At 48.8% G+C, this 10,695-nt stretch overlaps 5 protein-coding genes across 5 annotated transcripts; 2 read left to right on the plus strand and 3 right to left on the minus strand.

Moving 5' to 3' along the window:
• Positions 1 to 173: 173 nt before the first annotated feature.
• Positions 174 to 3,416, plus strand: JR316_0004708 (Serine/threonine-protein kinase SCH9; the record flags this gene model as incomplete). The annotated part of the gene is made up of 8 exons (XM_047890472.1): positions 174 to 555; positions 605 to 776; positions 832 to 1,482; positions 1,538 to 1,669; positions 1,720 to 1,789; positions 1,840 to 2,237; positions 2,294 to 2,627; positions 2,688 to 3,416. The coding sequence occupies 8 exons, from the start codon at positions 174 to 176 to the stop codon at positions 3,414 to 3,416; spliced, it is 2,868 nt and encodes a 955-aa protein (XP_047750233.1).
• A 1,370-nt stretch (positions 3,417 to 4,786) lies between these two features.
• Positions 4,787 to 6,299, minus strand: JR316_0004709 (Altered inheritance of mitochondria protein 32; the record flags this gene model as incomplete). Its single annotated transcript, XM_047890473.1, has 5 exons — positions 4,787 to 4,951; positions 5,105 to 5,322; positions 5,524 to 5,956; positions 6,019 to 6,131; positions 6,167 to 6,299. The coding sequence occupies 5 exons, from the start codon at positions 6,297 to 6,299 to the stop codon at positions 4,787 to 4,789; spliced, it is 1,062 nt and encodes a 353-aa protein (XP_047750234.1).
• Positions 6,300 to 6,441: 142 nt separating this feature from the next.
• JR316_0004710 (NAD-dependent protein deacylase) lies at positions 6,442 to 7,531 on the plus strand (the record flags this gene model as incomplete). Its single annotated transcript, XM_047890474.1, has 4 exons — positions 6,442 to 6,538; positions 6,600 to 6,726; positions 6,779 to 7,274; positions 7,328 to 7,531. The coding sequence occupies 4 exons, from the start codon at positions 6,442 to 6,444 to the stop codon at positions 7,529 to 7,531; spliced, it is 924 nt and encodes a 307-aa protein (XP_047750235.1).
• A 118-nt stretch (positions 7,532 to 7,649) lies between these two features.
• JR316_0004711 (uncharacterized protein) lies at positions 7,650 to 8,309 on the minus strand (the record flags this gene model as incomplete). The annotated part of the gene is made up of 1 exon (XM_047890475.1): positions 7,650 to 8,309. The coding sequence occupies one exon, from the start codon at positions 8,307 to 8,309 to the stop codon at positions 7,650 to 7,652; it is 660 nt and encodes a 219-aa protein (XP_047750236.1).
• A 198-nt stretch (positions 8,310 to 8,507) lies between these two features.
• On the minus strand, positions 8,508 to 10,473 carry JR316_0004712 (Acyl-CoA dehydrogenase family member 10; the record flags this gene model as incomplete). Its single annotated transcript, XM_047890476.1, has 12 exons — positions 8,508 to 8,645; positions 8,697 to 8,825; positions 8,884 to 8,934; positions 8,991 to 9,070; positions 9,126 to 9,247; positions 9,300 to 9,572; positions 9,624 to 9,702; positions 9,761 to 9,862; positions 9,912 to 9,999; positions 10,056 to 10,241; positions 10,293 to 10,355; positions 10,423 to 10,473. 12 exons carry the CDS (start codon positions 10,471 to 10,473, stop codon positions 8,508 to 8,510), a joined length of 1,362 nt encoding a protein of 453 aa, XP_047750237.1.
• Between the last annotated feature and the right edge of the window lie 222 nt (positions 10,474 to 10,695).

Raw genomic sequence — 10,695 nt, forward strand, 5'->3', positions numbered from 1 at the left:
ATAGATAGGAGAAATTGGCGCTCATTTTGCTAGGAGAAGATAAGGAAGCAGATTAGGGGTGCGGGATATTAGCCACAAGGGGCCGGAGGGAAGCCGGAGGTACGGAAGCGTGGGAACTGCTGAATAATGAGGCAAAAGTTAGTCGCGGCGAGCAGCAAAGGATGACCTAAACGATGGAGGACGACGAGACCGGCGCGAAAAGACAAATCCGACTGGAGATTGCAGACATGCGGATGGTGTGGGTGCCTGCGATGGCGGTGACTACTGGTGCGGCTATAGGACTTATGCGGGGAGGACGGGAGGCGTCGCTGCGGTTCCTTGCAGAAAACGCGCACCGACCGCCCACTACGGTGCAGGGCTGGTACTTTTACAAAAAGACGAAAAACTACAAGGTGATGCTGGGTGCGGTGAAGGGAGCCGGGCGGGACGGAGGACTGGTGGCGGGGATCGCAGGGGGCTACATGGGGCTTGAATGGGGACTGGAGCAGGTCGGGTGGGGCAGCGTGAAGGAGGTTGGGGCGGGGATTGGGACAGCAGTGGGGTTTAGTGCAATCAGTGAGTAGGCTGAGAGTGGGGCACAAGTGGACACCGCTGACGGAAGCAGGCCGGCTGCCGATGCAGGTCGCACGGCGCACGGTGGCGCTGGGGGCAGTGTACGGGCTTGTGATGAAGGGGCTCGGCTGGATGCGGGGGGGAGTGACGGCAGCGGACGGCATCCGGGGAGAGGCCGATGGGGTAGACAGTAGATATAATGTGGAGCGCGGAATAAGGAACAAGTAGCAGCGCAATGGCGGCTGCGCTCTTATCATCTTACCACCAACTCATGCTCAGACTCTGGCCAGACCCGCAGCTCACCCCGCGTCCTCAGGAAAAGAATCCCTTCGAGTGTGGCCCTGTCCACCCTCTGCTCTCCCCTGCCCTCTTTCCCCCGGCTTCCCCCGTCCCCGCCGCAGCCGATCCCACGCCGGCCCATGCTGCCCAGCCCACCACTCAGCTCTCCCTCCATGCTCCCGTCTTCAAAATGCAGCAGCCGCCCCCACCAAAGAACCAGCTGCCCACCACCTCCCCACAGGCCGCCATCTCCCGCGGCCAGATCCATGTAAAGCTCATCCAGGCCCGTGCACTCTCCGTCCGCGCTCACAACGCCCGCCCCTACTGCGTCGTCCAGTTCGAGCAGAACGAGTTCGTCAGCAGGGACCCCATCCCAGAGTCAGACAAGGAGGTCAAGGGAAAACCCGTTATTCTCTCCCGTCAGACTTCCTCAAACGCCATATCTGCTCTCGACGCTATCGGCTCCAGGCACGATGCAAGTCGCAAGAACAGCAGGGGTAGCAAGGACTCGTCGCCCTCTACCTCTCTCGTATCCGCCGCCTCAAAGGCCCTCTCCTTCTCCCACCAGAATAACAACTCCTCTGGCATCTCCAACGGTCTTTTTGGTCGTATCTCCCCCAACAATCCCGCCTGGAAGCACGAGGTCTCATTGTACGTCTCTCTTCCATACCATCTCTCTCTATCCTTACCCGCTATCTTTCTCCAGCGATGTCACTTCAGAGGAAGAGCTCATCACAGTCAATGTCTATGACCGCGCAGTCTCCGACCAGGGCTTCCTTGGAACAGTTCAGATAAAGCCCGTTCTTATCCACGACCACACCGTCGACCAGTGGTACAAGTCCGTCCTTTTTTTCCTTTTTTTTCCATCCCATTCTTATTTCTTCTCAGACTTAGACCTTTGGAGGACGAAATCGTTAGCGGCGAAATTCGCATCCAGGTCACCTACGAGGCCTACAAGGTCCGTACCCTGCCTTGCTTCACCAATACTCTCTGACCCCGGGTTATCAGACTAAACGTGCCCTCACTCCCCGCGACTTTGAATTCCTCAAACTCATCGGCAGAGGCACCTTTGGCAAGGTCTTCCAAGTCAGGAAAAAGGACACAAAGCGCATATATGCCATGAAAGTCCTCTCCAAAAAGGAGATCGTCGCGAAAAAGGAAGTCGCTCACACTATCGGCGAGCGCAAGATCCTCCAGCGCTCCCTAGACTCTCCCTTCCTCGTTGGACTCAAGTTTAGCTTCCAAACAGATACCGATCTCTATCTCGTCACAGATTTCAAGAGCGGCGGCGAGCTCTTTTGGCATCTCCAGCGCGAGACCCGTTTCTCAGAAGACCGCGCCAGGTTTTACATCGCCGAACTCATTTTGGCCTTGGAGCATCTACATAAATTCAATATCGTCTACCGGTACGTCTATTTCTTTTACTTTATCACCACTCCACTCACACCACGGCTATCAAAAGCGATCTCAAGCCGGAAAATATTCTCCTCGACGCAACCGGCCATGTCGCTCTATGCGATTTTGGTCTCTCCAAAGCCGATCTGCGCCCCGATGAACTCACAACCACCTTTTGTGGCACAACAGAGTACCTCGCCCCTGAGATCCTCCTTGATGAGCAGGGTTACTCCAAGATCGTCGACTTTTGGTCATTGGGCGTCCTATTGTTTGAAATGTGTTGCGGCTGGAGTCCATTCTATGCCGAAGATACTCAGCAAATGTACAAGAATATATGTTTTGGGAAGATTAGATTCCCCAAGGGTGTCATCAATGATGAAGGAAAACAGTTTGTTAAAGGTGTACGTCTTCCATTTTTTCTCACGGAGAAGCAACAATGTCTAATTGCCGCCTATTAATAGCTTCTGAACCGGAACCCGAAGCATCGTCTCGGCGCCGTACGCGACGCAGAGGAACTCAAGGAACATCCCTTTTTCAAAGGTATTGATTGGGTTGCCCTCGCTCAGAAAAAGGTTACGCCACCCTTCAAGCCCGTCGTAGAGAGTGACGAGTCCACAAACAACTTTGACCCCGAGTTTACATCCGCCGACATACGCGATATCGGTATGGCGGAAATCATGGGTATGGACCATGACCAGGATCTCGACGACGACGATCCTTCAGAAGCCTGGGTCTCACAATCATTCAACGTCAATGGTCACACTCCCAATGGTCCCTTGGGGAGCGAGCGGCCCAAACCAACCAGTCCCCTCGGCACCATCACCAATGGCACAAGCTACAGCTCTTCCACGCACACAAATGGGAACACCACAACCCCGCGTTCGCAGGGTATCCAGATCAAGCGGCCCAAACGCGCCAAGGAGCCTGCGGGAAGCCCACTCACAAACAGCGTGCAGGAAAACTTCCGCGGCTTCACGTACCACGGAGGCGAGAGCGTTGGTGCCCCTCTTTCCATGTTTGCCGCCAGCCGGCGGCGCGCTGCAGAGGAAGAGGCCGTTGCGGACGAGGAGGCTCCCGAGGTAACGACCGAGGACGAGATTGAAGACGTGGGCCGCAGTGCAGGCCGCTATGCGAACAACCGGCGGAATGGACGCACACCCATGTTTGACGACGATGATATGCTGTCCTGAGCTGTTTTCAGGTTTCTCTCTCTCTCTCTGTCGCTGCGCTGTCTGTCTTGTTATTCTGCTCGTTTTTATCATTTCTATTCCCTTTGCTTTGCTTGTATCCCCGCCTAATAGGGTTTATGAAACCCCGAATTCACTCACCGGCCTCATATGAACACGCCACACCACACCTCATGAACTGTTTCTTTTTTCTCTCACATCATCACATTCCCCAATCCCCTATCCTATCCACTGCCCCCTCCATCAATCTTGAACACTAGCATCTGCATTCATCGCATCATTTCACATCTTACGATTGCTTCGGATAGCCTTACTTCTTTTATATCTTTTTCACGCCACGTAGGACTCGCGCAGCCAGTGCCATTCATCAATCGCATATCATCCATCCCTCAATCTCCCCCTCACCCCGTCAACCCATCCATTTAACCTCTGCTGTCAACTTTGTACATTTCATTACCATTCGCTGGACACTCTGTTTTCTTGCCCAGCACACATACTTTATGTTCTCCTTTTCTTTTCTTCGATGTGCATAACTAGGATCGTGGATTTCACAGGAAGGGTATGACTCTTCTTGTTCAACACGACCACCCAACGGACACTTGTTTCTATCATCTCTTTCTTTTCATTATCATTTTCTTTTCCTTTCTTGTTCTGAATCCAAATCAAATCAAACTGTAGTCCAAACACTCTCAACTTTTTTTTGTATGAATACATACCATTGGGTCGGAGCCCGAGCAAACGGGCTTGTAACGTCGTCTTTTTTTTTTTTCTTTACTTTCTGTTGAATGGTTTTTCCAATTACCCGCTGAAATAGTAGGGACGAAAAAAAACAATTTTTTTTTTTCAATCCTCTCTAGCATAACGTATATACTTGTGTAGATATACTTGTCCTCTATAATGATGGAGGGAAGGAAGGAAATGATGAAATGATAAAGGTATAAAGGTTGTAATTATTATTCTATGAACGAGCCTGGGTAAACATCCGCGACTCTTTGAACCGAAACCCTTTTGATACACGAAACGTGAAAAAAGGAATGTGTGTAAATGTGTGTGTGGGATACAACGCAAGATAAATAAATTAGGAACAAAAACCAAGATGTGAATTATCCCAACGGGAAAAGAAGCATTGCCGCGTCTAGGAATATATAGAGCGAAAACGACACAAATGGGTATGTCGGTAGTGGGTTGGGTCGGTAGGAATGCAGATAATTAAAACAAACGGTGTGAAGAAAAGATCGTGAATCTAGGATACTATGTAATGGTGTAGTCAAGACAAATGCAGAGAAACATGCTGGTAATACATATGATTTGTGAATAAGACGAAAACCCATGAAAAAAAAAAAGTATCGTCAAACCCATGGTAGACGTAATAGCTACCAGTCGTTAAGAGTTTGGCAATTTGGCCTTGACAAATTGAGGCCGCCACGCAATAGGGGAGGTAAGATGAGGCCGTTGATTATCGTGTTCGTCACTATTGAGTCAACATCGTGAGGTGTGACTCGACCGTACCAGACACCGGACCCAGAAGGTGTGTAAATCTGCCGAACAGATGAGAAATGAAACAAGACGAAAAGAGAATGACGGTTAGCAAGCCGCAAGTTCAAAATTAGCAAACCCAGGGAAGAAAATATTACAAAGTCTGTCTCGGCTGACAGCACTAAGCAATAAATAAGCAAGTGGAGAAAACTCACGATGGCGTTACCGGCGTATTTGTGGCCACCGATATGCGATACCTTTAAAATAAGCGCGCGTTTAGAGTCTAGACTTTGCTTTAGTTGGGCCTCGACGTTTTCATCCCGCTCTTCAGGGGTAACATTAAGGTCTTCAAGGGGAAGCCCCATAGTAAGCTGTGGATGTTCTAGTTGGGTGTCAGCGTCCCAACCATGTGCTTCCAGTGATTTGATGAAAGCTGTAGAGGGAGGAAAGTATGAGACGACGAACGGGAAAGACCGTATTAAGAAAAAAGTTCTCGCCGTGTTCAAGTTTCGGAGCAGCGATCCCACACCGGTTGTCCCGCTTCTTATGTGAGCCTAAAAGTGCGAGAACATGTCAGTGTTCGTCGGAAATTAAAAAAAGACGAAAAGTCCCAAGAATAGACACGCTTACTCACAGAGCAGAATAACGCACGAGTATGGTAATACCCATGTTTTCAAGATGCTTTTTTCGAGATAGGAGCCATCGCGGCCTATGGAGGGGTCAATGGCACTCTCCCAGAGTTCGAGGGCACCTTGCACTGAGCGCGGGACTTCGGTTACAACCTTGAAATCGGGAAACACTAATACCGACTCGTGGGCGTCTTCATGACATACGGTTCTATGACTCCCGTTAAGTACCGAGATTCGGCTCGAATCCGAGGTATTGAACAGCCCATTGACGGGTCGCACGCCTTTGGTTGGAACAGGCGAGGCAGGTTTTGGGGAGGCGGGCAATTTGGGGGACTTTGGACTCAAGCCGGAAACGACTTCGCCAATAGCGGCGGCCAGAGAGAGTTTGTCGTCCGTAATATCGCGCTCCCAATCCGACTTGCCCGTTGAAATAACGACCTTGAATTATAAGCGAAATAAGTATAGAAAGAAATAATAATTTGGAAAAGGAGATGTTATACTTGGCGATGATATGGCTTAACAGACCCCAGCATCTGGGTGTCCATGTCGATATCAAAGCGGCGAGGATATGCTTCGTGACCTGCATGGAGGGCGAGCCAAGTAAGCTTCTCTTCTGTTATCTGATAACCAATTGAAGTGGATCTCCACCTAGGTCACAAGGGTCAGCACATGCTCTGCAGTCGGCTGTGGTGACGGGGACGTCGGAGGCGCGGAGGGTCTTGCATAAAGGGTCCTCCTGGTAGCCAAAGACGAGGGACTGCAGGGCTTTGAATCCGTACATGGTGGCACGGAAGAGAGGGGATGGCGCTGTGGGTGCCAAGGTCCCACATTTCTGTATCAGATAAGATGCAAATTATATAAGCAATTATTCACCTCGTTACACTTGCGTTGAATTCTGTTCCTTGGATCCATTTCGTCCCACAATGGAACCATCTACTGACATGAACGAATTCCGCTATTTGCTCCGTACCTCCAAGAACATCGTTGCAGTCGCAGGCGCTGGTCTCTCCGCTGCCTCGGGTACCCATTCTTCGACTCTAATTCACATGTGTGAGATTCTCTGATCCTCCCAGTCGCGCAGGCATCCCCACCTTTAGAGGTTCCGGCGGAATGTGGAGAAAATATAATGCTGTCGAGCTTGCTACTCCTGAGGGATTTAGCGACAATCCCTCACTCGTTTGGCAGTTCTACCACTACCGTCGGGAAGTGTGCGTACGACAAGGATCTCCCACTGCATTCCAGTTGATAACACATCTGCAGTGCACTCAAAGCAGCGCCCAATAATGCACATAGAGCTCTATCTCTCTTTTCTTTGCCCTCAATCCGTAACCAGATAGCACCCTCTTCTACCTTTACACTTGTGACCCAGAATGTCGACGGCCTCAGTCCCAGATCAGACAAGGAAATATCGGAAATCTACCCTGAGGCTTTAGATCAGCCGCAACAGGTGCAGCCTCGACTGATTGAAATGCATGGCAGGCTGTTCGACGTCCTTTGCACTGACGAAAATTGTAGACATATCGAGTTCAACACCAAATCTCCTATATGTGAGAGTTTGGCTGGGACTGAAATTTTGGTCGAAAAGAACACACTGGATCCTGATATCGATATACAGAGCTTACCTCGCTGTTCCCAGTGCGGCAGTCTTGCCCGACCGGGAGTTGTCTGGTTTGACGAGGTGCCGCACCACATGGATGTCATAGACAATATTATTGAACAGGCAGATCTATGCATAGTGGTTGGCACCTCATCCACTGTACGTTTTCCGGATAGATTAATGTCATTGCACTGATATTCTGCCATCGCAAGGTCTATCCTGCCGCTGGATATGCAGACATTGTTCAGGATAACGGGGGAAACGTAGCCGTCTTCAACTTAGAACGCAGTCAAAATGATGAAAATGCAGACTTTCTTTTCTTGGGACCTTGCGAAGAGACGCTCTTGGATGCCTTTTCTTTGGTTGTATCACAAGACGGAAAACTGGCAGTCCAAGGTTCATCCATTAGTAATTGACGTTGGCATCCATTTAGCACAATATCTAGCATTAGGTGTTATAACAGAAATAGTGTAGGAGATAAACATTGGCAATGATTAACGACCTGAAACTGTCGGAAATTGTGAGCATATATGCTTAACTTATTTGATTTCTTAACACACCCGTCGTATTTTCGTCCGTCGTCTTTTCATCCGTCGGCTTTTCATCCGTCGTCTCCTTGCTTTCCTGTGTGAACGCATCCTTGTTGAAATCTTCCGGATTCAACAATCCAGATTCAGCTGCCTCTTCCAGTACCTGTAGACTGGGAAGTGAATTGCCAGTTGCTGATGTGGATACGCCATATAAAGCCTCGATGACTTTGTTCTCCCTCTTCGAATTGCTCTTCGACCAGTTAAAGCTCGCAGCGCCATATTCAATACTTTGATTCCTGTCGTACTGAGCATATTTGGGGGCAACATCCATGTTACGCTTTGCTTTTTCCAAGTCTGACAGCGATACCCGCGTGTGGAAAGTCGAAGAAAGAGTGGGGTCGATGATGTTCTGACTGGCAGTGCGCAATGGGACAAATGCGTTGTCGATTCTTTCAGCGAGGTTCTCTGGGGTAATCCAGGACTCGGCCTGGTGATATAGAGCAATAAGAGCTCGCATTTTGGCCGGCGGCAATGTAGAGTGAGGTTGGATTGTAGATGAAGATGCACCGGAGGACGAAGCACGCTGGGACTTTTTTCCGGTCGAATAACGTCTTGATAGATTTTGAAGACATGAAGTCGCTGATCTTGAAGTTGAAAAGCTCATGGTTTGGACGAAATAGATACGTAGTTCAAGTGTTTTTTACTTGGCCAACTTCAAAGTTCATTTGCTCAATGGCCCGCGTCCGGGACATACAAAGCCAAATAACGCGTCTCTCCGACCAATTTGGGGTCCATCAAAATTCGTTCCCCCATTTCATTGTGACATACAATTTGAAAGCAATAAATATAGATATAAGATGATTTACAGATGTGCTTTGAACCCGTTCTTAGCCAACAACTCATTTTCTTTCTTTTTGAGTTCGTGTGCCCGCTTCACTAATTCGGGTGCTCGTCTTAATTCCCGTTGACCAACTTGCTGGATGTGAACAGCGTCGGGTCCCTAAAATACAATTTAGCCTGCAACATCAAACAAATATTCAAGCTCACTTACATCTGCAATCCTGAGGGTGCGCAGACCTGCCCATCGTGCGGCAAGCTCTGTGTCTTGAGAAAGACCCTCAGCGCCGAATGATTGCATGGCACGGTCGACAACACGAAGGGCCATAGAAGGAACAACGAACTAGTATGCAGATTGTTGACAGGTCGTTCATATTTTTGTACCTCACGTTAAAACTTACTTTGGCAATTCCGATTTCCTTCAAAGCACCCTTGGCTTTGTATTTGTCAATCTGCGAGTGGAAGTCGTTATGCCATGGTTGCGATGATTTCAAAGCAAATTACTTACCTGAAGCGCTGCACTTAGAACGAGAAGTCGCGCCCCTTCAATCTCAGCTCGTGATTTTGCAATGTCAGCAATAACGGTCCCTGTTAAGAGCATATTGAACGGCGAGGGGCTTTACAGAGGTATAAGATGACCTACCATGTTCATGCAGGAATTTTCCAAAGGTCTTCCTGTTAGGATCAGTCACACGCTGGAGCATGAGGTTTAGTGCGGACTGTGCGATTCCAATGGAACGCATGCAATGGTGGATACGCCCAGGTCTGTTTCAACCATAAATGAATAAATATGATAGAAAGGTTGGCAAACACATACCCAAGGCGACCTTGGATGATTTCAAAACCGCGACCCCAACCAAGAACCAAGTTGCTCAAGGGAACTCGAACATTCTCGTAGATAATTTCACAGTGACCTTCCGGAGCATCGTCGTAGCCAAGAACCTTCATAGGCCGAATAATTTTAACACCAGGCGCATCAGCAGGGACAATGACAACACTTTGTTGGTTGTATGCATTCTGGTTATTTGGGTCGCTTTTACCCATGACGAGATGCAACTTTGTGCGAGGGTCGCCTGCCCCACTTATCCACCTGCAAAGCAATTGACATAGGAACGGCCACGAAGAAAAGAAAACTGCTTACCATTTATGACCATTAATCACAATTTCATTACCCTCCTGTCTTATAGAGGTGCGAATGTTTTTGGCATCAGAAGAGGCGACTATAGTAGGCAGAAATTAGAATCACATTTTAACAGTAACGTAATACTTATCTCTCACCGTTCTTTTCTGTCATGGCGAAAGCTGATCGAATCTCGCCATTAAGCAAAGGAACTAGCCATTTCTTCTGTTGCTCAGGGGAGCCATAGCGAGCCAACACCTCTATGATTCTTTTAGACACTGGGCAGAAATGCTCGAAGGGGGTTCTCACCCATATTCCCAGTATCTGGTGCTGAGCAGTTCATAACCTCTGGTCCAAAATGTCCTGCATGGGCCAGAACTTCAGCCATGACGGCATACTATCGACAAACGTATGAAAAATATAGCCAAGTGGTGATTGAAATGTTGACAATACCTCAAGGTTCGAGAGGGGGACGCCGAACTCTGGGTAATGAGCCTTGCTCAAAAACAGATTCCAGAGCCCTTGCTTCTTAGCCTTCGCCTTTAATTCAGCGATGATGGGAATGACGGTCTGCCATCTCTTGACTGGGTCGTCTGGGAGTTGAGCATGGACAACCTTGACTGCAGGTAATATCTCTTCCTATAGAGAACATGGGTCAAGAAGAATATGGGTGGCAGAGACGATGCTGACCTCGAGAAATTTAATGACTTTGGCCAAGGTCTCTTTGCCGTATGGAGTGAACTTGTCCTCGATCTGCCAAGGTTACACAGGATAAATTTATAACTTGAGTCTCTGTCTGAGAGGTCGAAGCGACACACACCATAGACCAAGAGGCCTCAGACGTATATGCGACAATAGGATGTGGAGCCATGGTGGTTGCAATAAGAGATGGATTCAAAGGACGTCCAAACTTGAGGGTAGGGGCCAGGATATATGTGTGGGGAACGGCAATTCAAGTAGCCGGCCGACACATCACTTGCGTGTGGGAATTTATAATTGTCTATTTGACATTTACTTGTAATGCACAAACGGATTCAGGAGGGTTCATGTAGTGTGCATGAACACTCCGCTTCGACCATTTACAAAAGCTTAT

This window comes from Psilocybe cubensis, chromosome 4 (genome assembly GCF_017499595.1).
Source record: "Psilocybe cubensis strain MGC-MH-2018 chromosome 4, whole genome shotgun sequence".
NCBI classification, from domain to species: Eukaryota; Fungi; Basidiomycota; class Agaricomycetes; order Agaricales; family Agrocybaceae; genus Psilocybe; species Psilocybe cubensis.